General features: G+C 41.6%; 1 protein-coding gene across 5 annotated transcripts in view; it reads left to right on the forward strand.

Moving 5' to 3' along the window:
* gbf1 (golgi brefeldin A resistant guanine nucleotide exchange factor 1) overlaps positions 1-22706 on the forward strand; it is a 61856-nt gene that overhangs the window by 19207 nt on the left and 19943 nt on the right. For 4 of the 5 annotated variants that reach the window (XM_072677952.1, XM_072677953.1, XM_072677955.1 and 1 more), the window contains exons 4-8: positions 13016-13147; positions 17733-17851; positions 17994-18102; positions 18477-18537; positions 21998-22052. In XM_072677952.1, the coding sequence (XP_072534053.1) occupies positions 13016-13147; positions 17733-17851; positions 17994-18102; positions 18477-18537; positions 21998-22052 (476 nt within the window). Of the gene's footprint in view, positions 1-13015; positions 13148-17732; positions 17852-17993; positions 18103-18476; positions 18538-21997; positions 22053-22402; positions 22484-22706 lie in introns of all 5 variants that reach the window. The other variant, XM_072677956.1, reaches the window with a different exon arrangement.

Here is a 22706-nt window from a genome sequence, read left to right on the forward strand (position 1 = left end):
CAAAATAAAGAACCTTTTCATTCTGAAGTTTACAGGTGCATAAAGCTTTTGCAAAGTACTGAAATTAAATGAAATAAAAAATAGACACGAGAACTTTACTTTCCTTTTTTTAAGAAAATAAAACTTTTGGCTGTATACCTTCTTAGCTGCAGTTTTCACTTATCTAGGATTAAATCTAACCCGCTGGCCTTCTTCTAAGGCTAGAAGAAGCACTGACCCTGACCTTAACTAGCCTCATATAAACACACGTGGGTGCTCACAGACTACCTTAACTTCAGCTTCCATTACCTTTCTTAAGAACTGCAAACCTGCCTCATGGACTCCTAACCTGCCATACATTCAATGATAGTTGATGTACAGCAATTCAACAGTGGTTCCTGACTTAACTCAGAAATTGTTCAGTTTTTTAACTTTTAACTCAATTCCAAATTGCTTCTGAATTTAGAAGTGTTTAGAACGGAGCCTCTGACCTTTTTTTCTCCTGGAGATATTTTTTTTACTTAGGTGGCCTTAAGTATTAATGGATATTGACAGTTGAGTTCTTGCTGGGGTCAAGAGTTCATGAAACAGGTTCGTAGTTCTTGACTGAGATTAATTGAATCACTGCAGAGCTGCTTTGTGGTATGGTCAGTTGTGAACATACCGCACTATTAAAACAAACAAAAAAACAAAGTATTAAGTATTTAATTAAACAGTTTGGCAATACTAAATTATAATACTAGCATTAAGTAACAGTAAATCTCACATTAGTGTTTATATGAGTTTCTATGATTATGATTTTAGCTTATTTATCTCTTATCCAAAATAATTTTGCTGCCAGTTTATTTATTTTACTGCCTTCAACTAAACTTCATGCTGTTCTAACGGTCTCTGATAGATATGCAGTAGGTTGATGGTCTCATTTGTTCCAAACATTGTTCACTGACCTGTTATTGCCCATCTCTTTCTCCTACACGTTTGACCATTTTCTTTTAAGGTGACAAAGGGGATAGCCAATTGTTTTTCTGTTTATCAGAGGTGACATGACCAGTGGCGCAAGTGAGTGAGGAGGCCCGTTGTTGCCATAGCTAAATATACATCCCTGACAGCTTCATAATGGGTTCCAGGAAGTTCAGTCGAAAATAAAAACAAAGCAACATTTCTAGCTGATTGGTTCTGAAAGGCCGTTTTTCCTTGCTGAATGGGAAAAATGTGGACTTCAGCATTCCACGGCAGTGATGCCAGTCGGATTGGATAGGCGCAGCCTTGCGTGTGCAGAACGAACGGGGAGAGATGGAGACGCAACAGACTGCAAAAACCTGATTTATGGGAAAGTGTTTTGTCAGAGGGAACAGAAGCAACAAAAACAAGCAATAAACAATAAGGAGAAAGATAAAGAAGTAAATAAGTTTTGAGAGGAATTGATTGGATTTTTTTTTTGTAATTTCGTTGAATGCTGTTGTGTTCTGCTGATATAAACCATCCTCGTATCAGCTTTTGGTCAGCTGTAAACTGTATCTCGCTTCAATATAGGCTCTCAGAGCTCATATTTGAGACATGATGCATGAAATACAGCACAGTGTTGTGGGAAAATGTGGTTTTGAAGGTAGTATCCTCCACTTCTTTAGGTCTGGTTTGTATGTTGTTATACAGCAGTCACTCCCTTGTTCAACAGGCATCGCCACTGTCTGTGCCAAGTGAAGGCAGCATACCCTGCCATTTATCATTAAGGTTATGTACGTGGACGTTTTGAATTTGGATGCTTCTCGTTGTCGATGAATTAACCCAGAACAATGCGCTCCCACTGTGCATAAGTTATGTGTTTGGACCGGTGCAGGCAGCTGCTCTTGTGCCCATCTGTTACATTATCCTGGACTTGTGTGTTGGGGTTGAGTTAATGTACCTGGCTGCATATTAAATAGCCACATCAATAAACAAGCTCACTTTCATTTTAAAAGTACTGTTTTAGTTCACCCTGGTGACTATTGTAATGTATGTGTTTTTTTTTTTTGGTGTAAACTTAAGTTTAAATGTAATTTCCTTAATATGAAGGAAAGCACAGAGAGATTTGTCTTAGCCTCCTTTAGGTTTGTGCTCATGAACCCTAGTCAGTTTCTAAAGTTAAAATTTGGTTGTTTTGAACCCGTCAAGTCTGTGTTGATCTACTGAGTGCAAAGACTGATCTAAACATTGTACTTTTAGTGAGCACTGGCACTTGGAACTAGCAGAATAGTAGGAGTGCTTAAAAAAATGACTTCTTAAAAATAACTAACTATGCTAGAACTCCGTTTGTACAAGACATTCTCATGTGAAAGTGCAGCTCGAATGTTTACAAACACCTATCTGGCAATTGCTAACCAAGAAGAATTTTGTCATGAATTCATAAAGATAATGCACTCCCTGGCTCAGGGCCCATGTGCTCAGCTGTCCCACATTACCACACAGTACGGTGGAAGAGCCACTTAACGCTGCACGGTTTAAAATTACCGCACTGCTGGCAAACGGCTGCAGTGTTCTCCTCCTCCGCCACTTCTGTAAATTGTGTTTGTATTTCTTTTTTGACTCTCCGGTTTTGGGTAAATTATGTGCTGAGCGATGTTTTATGACAAACAGCAAGCCCCAGGGAAGTGCACTTTAGACATCACTCGAAGCGGCCGGGATGGGATGTGAATTCGGCTGGAGTACCTCTGTTTTTTTTTTTTCTTCTCCCCCCCCCTCCTCTTCAGACTCTTAGGGGCAGTTGAGGCCAGGCATGTTCAAGTTGGTCAGTGGTTTATTCATTTATTTCTTTTTCCTTCCTAGTGGGACAGTATTTGAGTGGAGAAGCTGAGCAAGGCCAGTGTCTGTCTTCGGCCGTCGAGGGTACATTGTGGCCTCTTTCTCTCCTCTCACCCTCCCCCAGTATGCTGGGCTAGTTACAGTATTGCAGACATGCTGGCCCTCATGGGAGTAATTTATGACAGTTGTCGCCTTGGTCTGCTAAGCCGCGCAGGGCATCGCCCGCCACTCTCAGAGTAGCATTTCAGTGCCCCGCTGAGGGTAAACCTGATAGGCTTTAGTGTTTGCCCACTGCGGAGACCCTGTGGCATCAGTGCACAGAAATGTTGTCCCTGGGCCTGTGTTGTCCAAAGTCATCAGCTGTTGCCATGGAGAGAGAGAGAGACTGACACTTAGAAGCACAGCACTTCTGTCCTGAACGCAGTGTTACCCTGGGAAACCTACGGAGAACTTGTCCAAGCTTTTCCCAGTGGACTTCCAGTTCATTTCCCACTTCTTCAGTGTAATGTAGCTCTACCACTGTCAACAAATTAGATTTTAGACAACTAAGCCATTGTTCGCGTAGAGGACATACTGTCCGGCCTCTAATTATATACAGGGGAGAATGTAATTAGTTTTTGTAAAATTAAAGATACCGTATGTTGTTTGCCAGGTTTTTAGTTACAGGTGTAAAATTACAGTTATTACAAGATTATTTGCAGTAATAAGTACTTTCACATTGCAGTGTAGCTGTTAAGTCACTAAGGGCCAAGATTAAGCTTAATCTTAGACTACCAAGGCTTTTCAAAAATAAATCCTAGACTAACCGAGGTCCGTGTCCAGGAAACCGACTGTTACTGTAAACTGGAGCTAATCTTCTTCATGTCATTTTTAAAAAAATACAATTTCTAATACATTTTAACCAGTGTATCTTTCCTTTAGTATTTCACCTGACAAGTGAGTGTCCACTGAGCACTGACCACTGCAAACCCTGCAAGCGTCTTCATTAATGCTCTTAAGCTCTATTTGGGCTTTTTCTCCGCAGGCCTTACAGCCCTCTGCCCTATCACACGACCATAGCAAACTGAAACAGCTCAGATTAAGATTAATCCTCCTTAATGCGCCGGCTCATAACACAGTCATTAGGTGACTTGAGCCTAATCCAGCCCACCTAACTGCCATGCTTTATAAAACACACACATAGGATTTGCTGTCAATGCTGGGAGACTAAAAACTGAGCATTGTGTATAAATGCAGGCCAGTTCAACTAGTAACACTGGTTAAAGCAGCAGAGAGTGGTGTTGGAGAAGCCATGTGTAAAATTAAATAGAAATTCATAATTAAATGAAGTTTATATATTAAAATAGAGAATGGGAGTTCTGATCCTAGGTTCCACGCTCAGTGACCGACAGTAGTCAGTAACCTCTTGTGCTGAAAAAACCTCTCTGTACCACGCTGCAGAGAACTCCTTCAAATGGTTATGTAGGAAAAAGCTCTGGTGGAAAAACCTCAGACTGAAGCCTCTGTCTGTACCTGAATCCATGCCCTGCATGCCCTGGATTAGTGCTTCCTCTAGCTCGATCAGCCTGAACACTGTCCCACTAAATATATTTAATTGTAAAGAACATCTTTAGTCCTGCTAACCTGGATTTAGTGCAGCAGAGTCTTAAAAAAAAGAGAGAGAGAGAGAGAAGAAGAAAAAAATTGTTTTCATTAAAATTGTCGGAAAGCAGTCTATAGCCTCATAAGCCTCATTCCACCTTGCATTCCTTACTCTATACTCTAACAGCCAGTTTGCTTGGTAATCTGTATTTACAATATACATGTATTCAGATACTTAGATATAGTTCTCAACAGTGTATTAATTTTGGTTATTTTAAGCTGCTGTAATACTTTTTAAAAACTAAGTGGCTTAAATGGAGTATTTCTTTTTATTAGAGATTTTGGAATTTTCTAAATCCACCCAGAACAACACTTAAATAAATCAGTTGAGAGCCCTTGTATATGTGTGAGTGCTCAATATAAGGGTGAGAACTTTGTGGAAACTTGATCTTTTTCATAGGGCCTGTGATATTGCTTGCGCAGTTCAGAACAGACGCTAATGAGATGAAATGTGATATGAAAAAAAGATGCTTCTCTCTTTTTTTCAGCCCATTAATTACACTTAGATGTTAAAGCACTGTGTGAGTGCCCAGCTTTTAGTTCTTTAGTAGTTAACATAAAACGACCCCCCCCCTTCCCTTGTCTTTCTCTCTCTTTTTCCCTCTCTCGTTCTCTCTCGCTCTGTGTCTCCCCCACTCTCTCTTTGTGCTTTCCAGACTCAAACAGCAGTGTAATTCTAGGCAGGGCTTGTTTTAGTATGCGCCTCGCTGTCTGTGGGTATTGTGTCTTGCTAACACAGTAGCTGAGGCCTGTTGTCCAAATCTATAGTGCATGGTTGCAGGATTCTCTCATACCCCATGGGAATGCCATTAGTGGAGAGTTGAAGGAACGCAGCAGGTGAAACAAATAAGGCCCAGATTTTTTCTCTCTCTCCCTCTCGCCCCCTCTCGCCCCCCCCCCTCGCTCTCTCTCTTTCGTTTGCTTCCTTTATTCTTTATTTTTTCTCCCTTCTGTGAGTCCCCCCCCCAATCATCTCTCTCTCTCTCTCTCTCTCTCTCTCTCTCTCATTCTTTCCGTTAAGTTGTGGATGGTAGTAGTCATCAGGACGGGTGTGAAATGTGCTCAGAGCCAGAGCATGTGTGGCAATTTATCCTGCAGTGCTGTCCCCTCTGGCGGACTTAACCCCTTACAGTAACCCACTACAACATCCTCTATCCCCCAATACTGCTCAAGACACATCAAGGCTCGCTGAAGCTGCAGGTTCAAAGGCTGGGACGGAAAGTGTGGGACTCGCTCACTGTTTGGTTTCCCTCTAAATAGAGGTGCTAATGCGGAGCCACCTCGGATGAAGGGCATACCGCACTGGCATATGCACAGTGTATCGAAATAAAACGGATTGAATTGGATTAGATCGCTCTGCTCTTGGCGTTTTTTTCTGAGTGTGTGTGTGTGTGTGGGGGGGGGGGGGTGACTGCATTCAACAGTTGTACGGCCAGTTGAAGTTGGGACTAATCACTGAGAAAATCTCAAGACTTGCATCACACTGTTCTTGTGTTATTGCGTAAAACATCACATGCAGAAAATCTGCTGCTAAAAGTGGCTAATCAGTGGATGGCTTGATATGAGTAACAGGTGTCACTTACTTGCTGCGTTAGAAAAAGACAAAAACCATTTAAGTGAGAATTTAAAATGAATTCTTTGTTAGTCATGGGTCTTAGATAACATATTTAGGAACTAGGTTCAATCTTTTTTCAGTCAGTTATAAAAAATATTGTGTCTGAAGTGGGTTGGACTTAAAGAAATTCACCATTATGGAGGTTCTGGCCCTCGCCTGGATATTCTTCTTATTAACTGATATTTTAAGTTCATTTGTTTATTTTTAATCCATTTTAATCTATTTTTTATTTGATATTTATTTTAATTTAATATTTTTTTGTATAAACATATGCATTTTAAAAAAGTTCACTAAAACCCACATACATATGGATCCATTGGAAAAAATTGGTATAGCCATGAAATTCCTATGTGAATAGGGAATCAAGCCTCCAGTCTTCTGCATGTGGGGCAATGTTGTCCACTCTTCTATCCATTTATCCATTTAAGTGAGCTGAAAAAACAGACCCATTCAGCACTAGTAGCTACACTTGCCGGTACGTCAGACTCATGAATAATATTTGCATTTGCCTTTTTATAAATGAGAAACTGGTTGACTGCTAATGTGTCATGCTCCAAGCGTGAGCGCATGTGCAGCCCAACTGAAGAGTTCTCACCAGCCTCATGAACACAGGAAGTAACCTTCAGCAACACATTCTTCAGGAAACGTAGTAAGAAGACACACACAGACAAACATACACACACATTCACTCAGCGGAACTGAACAGTGTATGCCTGCCATTCTCTCGAATGTTTTAATTCAGCATGATAAAACATCCGTTATTTATAAGTTGATTGAGCGGAACGTATCTCGGAGCAGAAGTCCATCCATCACAAGCCGTCTGCAGACTGTGAAACACATTACTGTATGTCCAGGCCCGCTCCGCTGTGCCAGAATAATGTGGCTTCTGTGCAAAGTATGCAGCATAAAAAATACATTTTATTTGCAGGATAACAGGTGCAAAGCGTACAGGGGTCGGATGCTAATGAACTCATGGTTGGTGAATGCTTCATGTTTTGGAAAACTTGCTAGACTTATGTGGTTGTTACTCCAATGTTAATTTAAGTGATGAGCTGTTCTCATTTGTTTGTCGTATCATTTTTTTAGTTTAGTGAATTGAGAATTGTTTTAGTGAAGCCAGAATTTTTGGCATTAAATTTGATTCTTGTGAGCGGTTATGATCCAGAATCCGAATGTAATGTTGGTAGACCTTCGTGTTGGAGCATTGACAATATGAGGGTAACAGTGCTTTCAGTCCACAGTTTGATACAATGTCTGACACTGGAGGTTGGAAGAGTGTGGCATACTCCAGGGTTAAAAGTGCAGTAAAATTGAGTTTAAAGACAACATTTCAAATAGTTTTAAAATACAAAATCTAAACGTCTGTCCAATGTTTTTCAACATAATTCATGGTCTTATCAGAATTATGTCACAGCTGTACAGTTTTGCATTATGGCATCACACTGCCCCTAATTAACAGCTTGTTGTAACATTGAGGAGTCAGTTATGCACCCTGCTTGTATGTTTAGGTTTGAGTTATTAAAATATATTACCTTAATCAGTCTGACTCACCAAGTCCTTGTATATCAAAAAGGACAGTTTTACAGGAGAAGGAAAAATCGGCTTTACTTTCAGCAGAAGTCAATGTATGAAGATGAAATTTGGAGACCATGTAAAGAGCAGCTGCCAGATTCACATTGTCAAAACTACCTCATCTGGAAAACCAGATTTGTGCATGACAGTGAGGTTGTTAATTAATCTATAACAAATGACCACTTTCACTCATGTTTGCAGTATATGGAATGAAGTAAGTGAGGGTAATGGATTAACATGCTGCACATTCTTCACATAAACTATTTATTCTCCCAGTTCATTCTCCCAGCTGCAGTGTTTGAGCCCAGTCGAATCAGGCAGCATTTGAGTGTCTGGTCTGTATGAGTCCAGAGGGCAGTTTGAACAAAGCCCTTCGGGTCAAAGGTGAGGCACAAGGCCGCTGTTTGTTGTTTTTTTTCCCCTCCCTCTCTCTCGTTCAGGGAATTTATTTATTTTTTAATATCGGCTTTAAGGTGTGACGAACAATGGTTTGACGCACAGACGCTCATTGACGAAACCAGTCGAAGCATCTGATGAACTAGAAGAGAGAAAGAAAGAGACTTTGGATTAAGGGAAAGACCTCGCCAAACATGCCAGTTGTTCGCCTGTGTGAATGAAAGTTTGAGCAGTGGTGTCGTTTTCCTTACACACAGTGAGAGTTCTTCCATGTGGCCTGTGTGCACAGCGAATAGCTTTCTTAAGACATCATCCGTACACCGTTTTGCTGCTCTCACCCCATTCTTCATTTAAAATGAAAAACGATCACTTCTGTTCACTTTTTTTTTGCCTTATTCATTGTCCCGTTTCTTTGTGAAGGGTCCAGTTTTGTTTAAGGATGATGTTTGTTTGACGTGAGCAGAAGAATCATGTAAATTGGCTTTTGTTCTTGCTGACTGAGGGTGAAATGCCAAGAGAAACCTTTCACTGTCTGTATAAATGTATAAACTCTATTTCATCCCTTGATAGAGGAACACTGTTGTGATCTCACTATGTAAGAAAGAAGCAGTGTTTAGTTACTTTGGTAGCTCCTGGAAAAGTTTTAATTTCTCTGGGGCTTTCAAATTGCCTGTTTAGGTTGTGCGGAGCATTGTTCAGAGCGTTGATAAAATACCGCTGCGGGTCGTGCGGGGCGGCCATATGGAGTTCCATAACATTGTTACATCCTAATTGCCCTCTTCGACAAGTGCCAATTTCCTTCAAGAGACGGAGGAGAGAGGTGAGGGAACGGTGGTGGGGGGGGGGGTTGCCGCCTTGACATGCGTCAAACTCCTCCCCGCAGATGGATCAGACAGTGGCTGGGGCCGCTGCAGGCAGAGATGAGAGGTCTCTCTGGGTTTGCTTTAGTCTTGCTGGCCTTGTTAGAGCGTCCCCTCTCCCCCAGAATTAAAGCAGACTGCTGGAGAGGCCCCAGCTCTAATTCCAGCAGCAGATCAATAACCATCAGTGTTTGGTTTTGGGCTGCTGGGTCGGTCACGGGGTGAGTTAACCCCCCCCCCCCCTTTTTACACCCACACATACACCCACCCCTCTAGACTCCTCCCTTCTCTCTTCTCCCACCGCTTGCGGTCCTAGCCTGTATGGCATGTTAGTTTGAGAATTTTCACACTACGTCAACAGTCTCGCAACTGGGGCTCCACTGGTGTTCAGTGCAAAGTTTGAGAGAAACTGAAATGGTTATGTTCATTTATTAGAACAGTCCCATGGTTGAAACATATTCCATCTCTAATAAATCAGCTTCATATGTCCTTGAATGCCTGTACAAATTTACAAAAAACACAAAACACAAAATCATGAGCATTTATTTACTTTGTTAAAACATATACTTAGTCTTAAATCAGTGGACTGAACTGCTTTTAAGCTGGATAAGGTCACTTGGCGCGTATGATTGGCTGAAATATGTGACGCAGCAGTCTGACAAATTAAGTTATTCATTCTTTTGTGATTCAATTAAGCAAATACAAAGCGCTGCCAGCTCCAGTACTCTCAGCCCACCGCTGTTTGTATTTCTAGTGGTGTAGCCTAATCATGTGCTACCCTGAATAGCTCTTGCTTTCCTCTCCCTCTCTCGCCCTTACTCTCACACTCACTCACTCGATCAGTGTTCAACACTTACTGCTGTAAATATACCTGCTTGTCCAGTGTTTCTGCTCAAATCGGAATTATAAGTAATAGGGAGTCGGTGCACCCTTTGCTGCAGTAACAGCCCGGTAGCGGTGCATTTACATTCCACTAGATGTGTATTTGATGGAGTTCGGCAACAAGAGCATTAGTGAGGTCAGGTACTGCTCTAGGAAGATTCGTTCTGGATCACAACCACCACTTACTCCAACTCATCCCAAAGGCATGCGATGGTGCTTCATCACTCCAGATAACGCAGTCCCACTGCCGCACAGCCTAGTTCTGGGGGGCTTTATGCCCCTCCAGCTGACGCTATGCATTGGGCATGGTGACCTTAGGCTCATGTGCAGCTGCTCCAGAGCATCCCATTCTCTTGGCAATGCTTTGCTATGTGGCCGCACAATTAACTGCCTGTGTCAGCAATGGGTTAACCTTAAAGTTGTTGAAATGACTAATTAGAAGGGGTGTCTGGACCATTAGTAAAATCTGCAAATAGTATGACTGGCTGATTTTACCATTTGTAGGTTCCAGTATCTTCTGGAATTTTTTGTTTTCCCCTTCCAGTGCACGATAGATTGGTGCAGAAGATCGGCATTGTGAATCGAACGGGTCATCGTGTACATTTTGGTGGATTAGACTGTAGTGATTAAAGGCTGGGCTGAAGCCTCTGATACAATAGCCGGAGCTGTCCTGGGCTGCGAAAACACTTTACTTTGCGTTACCATTAAGCCCGTTCTGCTTGAGTGACAATGGATGTGCATTTGTAATGTGGGGTGTAGGCACCTTCTCCCGTAGGTGCTCCCAGGAGGCATGGAGATTGCTGTGCTCAGGGGTTTATTTGCCGAGGTACAAGCCACACATGGATGCGCGCAGGCCTGGAGTTCAAATAGGATCCAAACCAGACGCTGATGTTTCAGCTCTGGGCTGTGCAGGTCGCAGGCTAACTGACGTTAACAGGCCTCATATTTGCTGTGGAGCAGAATCGGATAGGACTCTTATTATTTGTGGCCTTTTTTTGTATTTTCATGAAGGACCTCTCTGCTAGTTACAATGAAACAAGATGGAGTCTTTTGGGAGATTGTTAGGAGGAGCAACATGCCATTGCCCATCTCAAGGAGCATGTTCTCCAAGGACACTCTCTTGCACTCCTGCACGCATCCACTCATTCAGGTGGGCCCACAGCCCTTAGATGCAATATACATGGATGGGCGAATGACTTTAATCCCCATTTTATTTTAGCCGATGGCACCCAGAGGTCACACTGGTTATTGTGGGATTGTCTCACCATCATGCTCCAACACCTCGATTTCTTTATTTATTTACCTGTGTGGCCCTTGAGAATGCTCTGAAGTACAGAGTCATATTTATCCTTTATTTAAGAAGATTAGAGAGAGAGAGAGAGAGAGAGAGAGAGAGAGAGAGAGAGAGAGATATGATGGAATGCCTCTGCTTTGCTGATGGCCTGCCAGATCAATACAACACAATTGAGTTCTCGAGTCCGAGAGACTAGCAGCGTTATGGTGGCACTTACGGGGTGATCGCCTCTGATGAAGTCTTTATTAGGCTCTATTGACAGATTCATTTGAGCCCTCTCCCCCTCGTGTGCCCTCTTCTCTCCAGACCCCCCTCTCACTGTAAAGTAATAGCCTTTAAGCCTGCTGCCCACCCCCACCCCCCCTTAAAAGTTTCAGGTCCTCATGATATGATTTAAGACAATAGAGTTATTTTGCCCTCTTGTTTTTAAAGCTTACTGAATGTTTCTCTGGCTGCTTTTCAAAGTTACTTTTGTTATTCTTGTATGGTCTGCTTTTTCATGGACTTAAGTGGAATGTACTTGAGACGGCTGTTCTCAGATACTGCCGCACTGTCAGTGAATTTTCACTGCATGAATCCGTTTAGTTCAGCGCTGTGCCGAGAGTATTCCCTGGAGAATACAAAGAAAACATTGAGTCTGTATCAAAAAAAAAAAAACGAAAACAAAAAAGATTTGCAACTAAAGATTTGCTTTTGGAAGCTGGTCTAAAAGCAACCTGGCCAAGGATAAAACAAAGTGTGGAAATTTTCAAATTGTTTCATATTTGATTTCCAAACAAGCCGCAGGGATATTAGATATCACGAGCTAATACTCGGTGGTCACATGTGCACTTTATAAAATTGGTTGAGGCTCGTCTTGGGCTTTGAAGTCGCGAGTTGTTTTTTTGTGTTGGGAAAACTGTTCTGGAGAGCCCTAATCCTAGCGGTATTGCTATGGCAAGCACAGCCCCAGCCTGGCGTTTTCAGCGCCTTTCGTGACTCGACTAATTTTCTCATTGTTGTTTTACCTGGCTTGTGTTTTGTAACCTCTCATCCCCCTCTCTTGCCGTTGCTTTCAGAGGGGCTGCTCCCCAAGCCCTGGTGGATTGGCCCGAGGTGCTTTCCCATCCACAAATGCAGCGCTAAGTCGGACTCTGGAGATGAAGTGTGTTGTACCCTCTGCTGCAGCTGTGTTTTGCTGGCTCTTTGAGCTTAGGGCTTTATGTGTGGGGGGCCTCTGTTATTTTTCATAAGAACCCATCAATAACAAACTCCATGGTTATAGGCCTACCCTGCATATTACATGGACGTTCCCTTGGTCATCCCCCCCCCCCCCACACACACACTTGTGTTCGTATCTTGAAATCTTCAGCATGCAACATGTCATTGATGTGGACAAGTTATATATGGCAAAATGGGTTTATATAGTGCTGATGCTATAATAGAACACTTTACAACCTTCACAAGAGGTCTTCTTTATGAACAACTGTCATATTGTATGCCTGAGTTTCTTAATCATTAGAGCAAAATGTATCCAGAGGAAAGCTTTAGTTTTCCAGGACAACTCTTACTCTGCCAAGCACTCACCAGTCAATTCAGTCATTTTCATTAATGAGAAATCCTGTGTTCTTTTTTTTCCCCCCACTGCTTTAAAAAGCTCTTGGAAATTGAGTTGTAATAAGATATCCTGTGCTGCTAAGGTGAATTAAAACTGCCCCAGGAAATCCCTCTCTCTCTCTTTCGCTCTCTCTTTCGCTCTCTCTTTCTAGCATGTCCTCCCCTGTCTGTTACTCCACTCTTTAGTTTGAACATTCAACATTGTCTTTAAATAAGTAATTAAAATTATAACTGTGCACTGTTTTTGATGGTAGGTCATAACAGGTCGTAATAGTATGGAATTATTATTACTGTGTGTGTGTGTGTGGGGGGGGGGGGGTACTCGTAGTCTATTAAAACGGAAGTGAATTAACAACCTGATCCTTTGCCATCCGTTCATGTCTTGTGTGGTTTATCTTTCAGACCTATCAGATGTGGAGCCCAATGTGTTTCTACGTCCCTTTTTGGAGGTCGTTCGCTCTGAGGATACGACTGGACCAATCACAGGCCTCGCCCTCACCTCTGTCAACAAGTTTCTGTCTTACGGCCTTATAGGTAAGCTTAGTTTTCTTCCCCCTCGTTTGATTCGAGCACCTAATTGCTGAGTATTAGCTGCACAGTTTAGGCTAGATGTACTGTTAATTAATTGTAAGTAAAATACCATTGCTGTTATTAATCTCTTTATGTCTTTTTATTTATGTGAAATTCGGGCTTGATTGCTAGTACTGTAAGTTTAAATGTTATGCTGTAAAATCAGATTTGGGGCATTCCTAATTTTATTTGTGCTTTTTGCTTTTCCATGGACATGGCCACGGTTTCTTCATCCTAAACGATCCAGTGTGGATCTGGGAAATTGGTCGTATATATTTTAATATCTAATGTAATTGTCTTATTGTTCATTTGAGCAGTAATAAAAGGCTAGTCGTTCCTAGCTGTTATTAAACAGTGAGGAGTGCTCTTTGTGCTACAAGAGTGATTAGCACAGTCTGTCCTCAGCCTCACCAGAGAAATATGATGCGTTGCTGCCAGTGACTGTCAAATGTGAAACCAGCACACAGCTCCAGATGTTAGCCATCCATAATTGTTCTCCTATTTCTCATAAATAGCTGGAGTTGTTGAATAAATACTATCACAACACTTGTCAAGCAGCTGTATGGCTTACACAACAAAACACATAGATGGATCGCTCTGGAATGACCTGAAATGAAGCACGTGCGTGCAGGAGCAACGTTTTCTGGATTTAAGTTCTAAAGAAGAAAGTTGCACACGCTATGTAGTATGATCTTTAAAGCGAGAGACATGAATGTCCTTTAAAGTGTTTTTTTTTTTTGTCTTTTGTACTCTGCAGTACTCTCTTGTACTCTTGTACTGTAATGGGGGTTGTATTTACAATTAGCAGGAGTGAATGAATGAATTGTGAATTCATGACTATGGATGAAATGCGAGGCAGGAAGTGAACAACGGCCGTAATACATATTCATTCCGAATCCAGCACCGCTTCCTAATCCCCTCCCACATCCAGCATCTCATCAGGAGGTTCACAGGGACGGGTTTCTATGGCAACCAGCCCAGTGGCTCTCCAAATGATGTCCTCTTCGTGCCACAGAGGGATCGCACACATGCTGACGCAGTGTGTTTTAAAGCGCCTTCCGTCAACCTCAGCTTGAGCCTGACCTGGAGTTCTCTGTGACCAGCCGTGCCGGATATGTCTGATCGCAGTTCATGCTTTTATTCCGTGTGAGGGACAGTTTAGCGTTCAAACGTTTGGAATTATCCGTTATCAAGTTATTTAGTTGGTTTATATGCAGTAATCATTGATACAGTATAGTATTAAATGTTATGAACTATACAATTAAATGTATTTTTAGTCATTTTCCTAATTGGAAATTTAGAAAAAAAATCCTATATAATAATTCCTGTATATTCCTGTTTAAATTTAGTATTTTTTTGTTTTCCTGATTTAGTTTTTTTTCCCCTATATAATATCTTCTGATTTTTGGGAGAAATTTTCACTTGAATGCAAATCTTACAACTCTTACAACACGTCTTGCTCACTTGCATTCTTTTTCGTGCCTTTAAATTTTTTCTGCTTTTCGTTCCCATTCTTTTTTGTTCTACCTTCTGTACCATCTAGCACGCATACGCACGCGTACACACGCACATAGAGCAGCGTTAATCCCAGGTGAACACTCTTGACAAGCATGACATATTAATGCACTTGTATGAGTGTGTGATTAAATGACCTTTCGGCATGTGAGAGATTGTATGCTGACTGACGGGTTATGCTCATTCAGTCTCCTCTAATCTGCTGTGAAGAGTGACATTATCATTACTCCAAATTAGCATTCCACAGACGAAACGCACACCACTCTATAGATCACCCTTTTATAGCACTACTACACCCCATCCCATCTCAGTGTAATTTCAGCACAAGCAAATCCTAGCAGATGGCGTTCGTTAGCATAGGCTAGAATTCGGGCTATATTGTGCGCACACTAATTCAGCTCTTCAGACTCTAAAATAAACAGGAATAGTGGACTGTTATTGGTTGTCTGAGGGAGGGAGTTCAGAGGCCTGAGGTCAGTGTGTTTTATCCTGTAGTGATTATTGACTGTATGAAGAACACTGCCATCTACTGGCTAAAGGCCGACCCCTCAGCATGTTCAGCATTCTTGTCTGCATGATGGGGTTCTTTTTGATTTCATTTTTATTTATTTTTGATCTTTCTGCAACTAAACCAACATAGACTTGACAAACGTGTGTTTTCATATCCGTTAACTTTCTGTTTATTGATGATTTTAGAACTGAGCCTTGCCACTAGTGTTCTAGCCTCCGCTGGTCTCCCGAGACTTTGCAGCATGTGCTTTTTATCAGGCCTGACATGCCCACCATGCTGTCTTATTGTCTCTCCCTTTTTCTGCCTCTGTGTGTACAGTGAGACCTGAGCCCTTCTAGCACGCTGGGGGGTCCGCATGTGTGTGAAAGTTCGCTTAGTGAGGGTTAAATCCCCGCAATCTCAGGCCTGAGGTCGACTGGCTCTGGGGGACGGCCACACTGACAGATATCCACATCCCACTTTTCCTACTCTAAATTTCCCACTCCCCTTTTTTCACCAAAGCAACTTTACTGCTCAGACTTCTTTACTGATGCTGCTGGATGATGTTGGATAGCCACACCACAACAGAAATGATTTTACAGAGTTATTTTATATGTATAGTTTCTGAAAATTATTTTAAAAATCATTTAAGAATTTGGTAAAATAATTTAGTAACATAAGAATGATGTAAATAACTGCCACCAACTCCACTGCTTTACTGATGGTGATTGTTGTTGCTATTCACAGGTTTTCTGTAGTTAAGTCTAAATCTGTGTTTTATTACTGTGCATCTGAAAAGCATACTGTGATGTACCTTACCATGATAATGCTAATATAGCATTGAACCTCATATCTCCAAATCTGCAACTTTACAGGAGAAGGAAAACAACAATCTTCTTAACTGTCAATGTTAAGTTTTTATTCCAAGCAATTTTGAAGCATTTTTTTCTTTTGGTTCATTCATCATGAATGTTGTTCCAATGTGAAGAAGGACTGTCAAATTCGCATTGTGTGACACCACTGATATTTCCCACCACTAGCCTTCATAGGGCACATTCTTATAGTGGCCGTTTTTAACAAGTGTAAAATTCAGACAGAGCAGATATTTATGAATAATATTTGAAATTTCATATAAATTAATTCATTAGTTGTAAAGAGTAATTATATAGTTGTGCTGTTCACTGATGAAACAAAAGCCTACAAACTATTAAAAGCCTTAACTGGCGTCATTACTGATGCATAAGCTTATATTGGGAAGCGTCATGCATCAAACATATTTTCACTTGATGGAACTGCTTTCTTTATGATATATTGTTTGACTGTGTGCTTTCACATTCTCTTTTACTGTGCGACAGCTGCTGGAACACCCCCCCCCCCAAACACACACACACACACACACACACACACACACACACACACACACACACACACACACACACACACATGCACCCACAGTCCCCCAGCCGCACCCACACTTCTGTTATTTCAACAATGACTCTGCCGCCTGTCTGTGTAGCCTGTGCCAACTGAGGATTAGTATTTTAGATGACTTCTGATGTTGTGCTGAATAGCCCATGGCTCCGGTTTCCGTGGAGATTGGGTGTTTGGGAGAGGGTCTCATGTTTGTTGTGGGCCTTTCTTTAGGAGTGCGAAATTCACTAGAACTTATATTTCTATTTTACTAAGTAGTCTTAAGAGCAGTTATTTTAAAAAAAAATATATATTTTTTTTTTACATATTTCTAAAAATGTTTTCCTACAGCCAGTTTAAACCTTGGACAATTTTCAGTTAATTTTGTATTCATTTTGTATAAAAAATAATTATATTATAAAATATATAATAATAATAATAATAATAATAATATTATTAATAATAATAATATATATATATATATATATATATATATATATATATATATATATATATAATATAATATTATATATATATATAATATAATATTATATATATATATATATATATATATATATATATATATATATATATAAAATAAAATTTTTGTAATTGACCGCTGTTTCACTCTGGATGAACCAGAGAGCAAAGTGCCACCCTGTTTCCATCCCTTGCTCTTTTGTCTCGCTGGTAATAAGTGGAATGTGCTGTAGTGTCGGCGGTCTACCTGCAGCCGTGGCCCTGGTTTCCATTCCGGGCAGCCTGTGCTTATTAGTTAATGAAATGCTCTTTAAAGGCGATGGGAAAGAAAAGCAGCCTGGCTCCAGCTTGCTATCTGGCTCAGCTTAGGTTTCAAAACACTGGCTCCCGTTGCCTAGACAGCCAATTTACCCACCTGCCCACAAAGAACACATCTGGTGATTAGATGTCAGATGGCTGGGAGGGACCCTCCACGTGGAGCACTTTGAATAGAGTAAGGGGGGTGGGGGTTGTGGATTGAACTAGGCTAATTCACAAAGATTTACTGCGTGATGGTCATGTAATTTTGACACGTCAGCAGTAAACAGAGACGTTGCGTAACAGTCATGGATTCGTTTAACACACTCTTTTGCTTTTTACCTCCAATCTTTGCAGATGCCAATCATGAAGGAGCGGCAGAGGGGATCGAGAACATGGCCGACGCAGTCACTCACGCTAGATTTGTGGGGACAGACCCTGCTAGTGATGAAGTGGTACTTATGAAGATCCTCCAGGTAATGGATCTTCCTCCCTTTAGATGTCCCTCACAAGAAAGTGTCTGAAAAGTTCCAGCACCTAAAAACCATAACTATTTGTTGCTAGCAGCTCAGTTCAGAGAGGGATTTAATACAGGGTTTGACTGTGTGTGGTTTTCAGGTTCTGAGGACTTTGCTGCTGACTCCAGTGGGAGCCCATCTGACGAACGAGTCTGTGTGTGAGATCATGCAGTCCTGCTTCCGCATCTGCTTTGAGATGAGACTAAGCGGTGAGGCCAGAAACTAAGGGCGCAGTGCTGCCTTCGGAACGCTTTCACTAACATTATCTCTAAGTGAAAAAGAAAGCCAAGTATATTTACTGTTGTTCAGTTTGTTATTACGTTGACATTTTCTGCTGATTTGTTGGCACAGTCGAATCTTCAAACGCTGACCCACTGCAAGCTAGCCCACTTCACAGCTCCTTCCCCTCCCACCCCCCTGCAAACCAGTCCCTGAGCAGGGCAGTAATAAAGCCCAGGTCTAATCCTGGCCAAACAGAGCTGGACTCTCAGGCCCTGAGCTGCTGCTGTCTCGTCTCCTCTAAAATAACCCTACACTCACACACACTCATTCTGTCTGTACTCTCTCTCTCTGTCTTCCACAGAGCTGCTGAGGAAATCGGCTGAACACACGTTGGTCGACATGGTGCAGCTGCTCTTCTCCAGGTAACCAGAGAAAACGAGTGAGCGAGAGATATGGAGGGGCATGAGAGAGAAAGTCAGAGAATTGGGGGAATGGGGAGGGGGTGGATGGAGATTAAGACAGAGTTGTCTGCTGGGTGTAAACATAATCAGGCTGAACCTGAGACCGAACACAGCAGGAACTTGCTTTGTGTCCTTAATGGTTTCCAATTCCACTCTCTGACGCTCCTCTAGATTTTCCTCTTCCGACACACAAGGCTGTTGGCCAGCCAAAGGCTAATGAGATTGCAATGTGACTGACAATGTGAACATACCCCCCAACACCAACCCCCCCCCCCCCCCCCCCCCCGTGCTGAACCGTATAATTAAACTAAAAATCAGAGTATTTCACAAATACATCACAGTACTATACTATGTTATCCCTTTTCAAACATTAACCCTTTACCCAGTATGGTCTTAACAGTGGGATTTGCCATGCTAGGCCCTGGTCAGTATGGTCTCAGCTTCGAACAAGCACCAATAGGCTTTAATTCCACTACTATCTAATCTATCTGCTTCCCCCAGCAAGCAATGTGTCCCTAACACAGTGCTTAAACACAACACCACCTGTAATCTGTAGGTTTGCTGGTCATACTGGCTGCCCGCAGCTGCCCTGCTGGCTTAAGCTCTGTGTTTTAAGGAAGCCCACTCAAAATGCACTCCTAAGAAGGCCTTCCTGTGTTATTTGCTGGAACAATGAGGAAAATGTCTGCTTTGTCGGTGCACTTTTTGAAATTTAATCATCTCATCATACAACCTCAGTATTAAATTTCTACCATTACAATCAGTACATGGCTGTTTTTGACAAACACAGCTTCACTCACAAGGCTGAAGTTATTTACCAGCTTCTTACTGGAATTGTCAGTTCCACCTTAAACAGTTCAGCAGTAAAAAGTGTCAGAACGCAACTGCGGCATTGTTTCAAACTTTTGTGGTGTTTTCATCTTTAAAGCACTTTATATCAATCAGTTCCAGAAAGCACATCAATCAAAGCCATTAAAAGTAACCAAGTGTATTAAAACATGTTAAAAACAGCTATAACATGTAAAATTCCACCTGATTTGTGATCTGATCTTGTCCGCACAGTTTCTGCCTGTTGATTCTCCACACTGTTTCACTGATGACGTACAGCTGAGTTGCTGAGTAATGGTCAAATTCTTGAACTGCAGCTGCTCATGAGCTCAAAAGAACTCCCTTGCGAAAGGGTTGATGGAGCTATGAGTACTGTACTTCAGGTTAAGATAGTGTCTTAAAAACCTGACATAGCTTGCTGTAAATGATCTGGTTTGTTCTGTTGTACTTAAAATTACACCAAAAGGTCATTTTACACCAAATCTTACACTGATGACCAAGCAGAAACCAAAACATTTCCAAAATTTAAACATAAAGTTTATTCGGTCCTGAACTGCACTTTCAAACCAGTCTAAAGCTCCTACTGAAGGACATACACATCAGTTCACTGTTCGCTAGTCATCAGTTCAGCTAAAATTAAGCATCAATATTGTTGTCTGACACCAAAACCAGTAAAGGCAGTCGTGTCTCATTGTATCTCCCACAAAGCCCTTTTGTCTGGCCGCAGGCTGATGTAGATTCAGGTCTGATGTCCCTTATCTAGTACACTATTATGCTGCTATAAATGTCATCTAATTGTGTGCGGCACCACTCGCTCCTGCCACACAGGTCATAGTGCGCTGCTTCTCTAATGCAATAACATGATTATGGGATGGCATTTATCAGAGGTGCGTCTCCGTGGAGACAGCACTTGTATTAGACTTCCAGTCACATCCCACACAGACAAGGGAATGAGCCTGCAAAGCAACCCGGTCTACCATCTGCATATAGATGAGCACTGTATATATATACACACACACACACACACACAAACATGCTTTGTCTCTCTTACCAAACAAAATCAAGAGATCACTGATACAATTTATTTAATTTGTGCCTGTTTTATGAATGCATGCAATATAGTTTATCGTCACTGTCACGCAAAATCTCATGTATTTCCGTTTTTCACTTTTTGATGTCTTATGTTTTCTATGTTCTGTCAGAATTCTGACAAAATTGGAGACTTGGAGTAAAGTGTTTGTACATTGATTTCCATTGAAAGAGCTTTTTCCTCCTGCTTTAAAGTGGCTTTAAGGGTTTTTTTAATGGCAGTGACAAAATATTTAGACATAATTACAGTGTCCTTTAGATGAGCACCAGTGACTTGTTTATATGGAGCTTTGTGATTAAACACATTTTAGTGCCTTTGCTATGCACACACACACAATTGCCTCCACAGTGCTTGCATTATTGCTGACCTGGACCCTCTTGGCCATGTTGTCTTCATAATGAAGAGTTGATGGGTCTTACCAATAAGTGTGTATCTCTCTGTGGGAGAGTGTGCACGCACACTGGCGGGAGAGTAATAAGCAGTGAATGAGGGGTGCCCGAATACGAGTGTGTGTGCGTGGCACACACAGAGAGAGAGAGAGACGGAGTAATGAACAGCAGATCTTATTGAGTGCTCAGGAGGAGGCTTAAGCAGCCTGCTGAAAGCATTAGGGATGTTAATCTGTTGGACTCACAGATCATCCAATAATCGAGCCAGCAAGACAACACTCTATTAACGCAGAGCAGAGTTAACATCAGGCCCTGTGTCTCCCAGAATGTGAGAGGTGACGGCTTATTGCGGGCAAAGCTGCAGTGTCCACACAACGCATCATGTGAACATCATCTCATCTAATTCAACTAATGAGCAGCGCTGCAGGTCAAAAAGTCCTGACTCATGAACAAAGATACACGTATTAACACTCGGCTGAGTTTTGAGGGCCTCTTGGAACGACCCATTCAAGACAACTTTAATTTGCTCCAGCTGGACAAGATCTGCATTGTCTGTGTTTTTATTTGGACCGCAATGACTTTTTAAAAATCCTGACATGTTTGCAGGCATTCGCACATTGTATAGCCCATACTGCTGGATTAAAGGATGTGTATTAAGCTTGGTTTTTTACTAAACAGCAGCTTTAGTTGCGTTTTATCATTGAAAGTCCAGATTAAGGTCCAGATCCGAGTTTAGCGCATATGGGAAAGGCAGGGCTGGACAATAAGGATCAATTTTATTGTATTGTGATAGATTTTGTTATCATGATACACAATATGCTTTGCTTATCAAGGATATTGCCAGTGCTTAAAGAACATTGATCAACTGCACATTTTTTTACTAACAGTGTAATTAGTCTGGTTTCAGTGGATGAATTGCAGCACATTTTGAATGATTATCACTCAGATATTGCATTTGCATTTGAATCAAAAGGCTGGGATTTTTAAAATTTTTGAAAATTGTGTTTGAGAGCTGAAATTTTCATCAAGCTTCTGGAGAATCTAGGAAAAATGCTAGTCTTGCCAGTCATACTAGTCATCTTTAAGCCTTTTCTGTTGCTTGTTCTTTCCACAGACTTCCACAGTTTAAAGAAGAGGCTAAAAATTTTGTGGGGGCTAACATGAAGAAGGTAAATATGAATGCTGTGTTGAGTGACGGAGACCCTGATGGCTTTGTCTCAGCTGCCTTTTCTCGTCCCCTGTGACTCATTCTCAGACCTGCCTCTCAATCTGTTAACCTTACTCAGTTCAGTGCTAAAACACAGCTCTCCTCCTTTGCCATTAGCCTGTCATAACCATGTCTTTTATTCCTTCTTTATCTTTCTTTCTGTCTTTCCTGTTTTTTTTCTTTACTTCTTTCTTTTTCTTTCTATCTTTTTCTACCTTTTTTTGTTCTGTACTTTTTATTCTTTTCCCCTCTCTCTCTCTTATTTCCCCTCTGTCTCTCAAAATTCCTTATTGTGCTGGTTCTCTTCTGCAGATCCCAAGCTGTATCTTGGACACACAGGATCTTATTTATGCAGATCAGCCTAGAAACACCAATCAGAGGGGTTTAGAGAGGGTATCGTTTATTTATATAAAGTAGGAGCAATGACTGAGGCTTAGCTAGTGCATTGAAATACACTGGGAAGCATGGCTTAAAGCAGTGATTGCATGAGGGTGAGCTCTAAATGACACTGTGTAGAGTAGTAGTTTTTTTAAGGTCTGATCCTGGCGTACCACTGCCCGGCATGTTGTCTGGTTCTCTCTGCTTTAGTACACCCAGTTTACCTCAGGAAGGGCCT

The sequence above is a fragment of the Salminus brasiliensis genome, chromosome 4 (assembly GCF_030463535.1).
Source record: "Salminus brasiliensis chromosome 4, fSalBra1.hap2, whole genome shotgun sequence".
In the NCBI taxonomy this organism is placed as follows: Eukaryota; Metazoa; Chordata; class Actinopteri; order Characiformes; family Bryconidae; genus Salminus; species Salminus brasiliensis.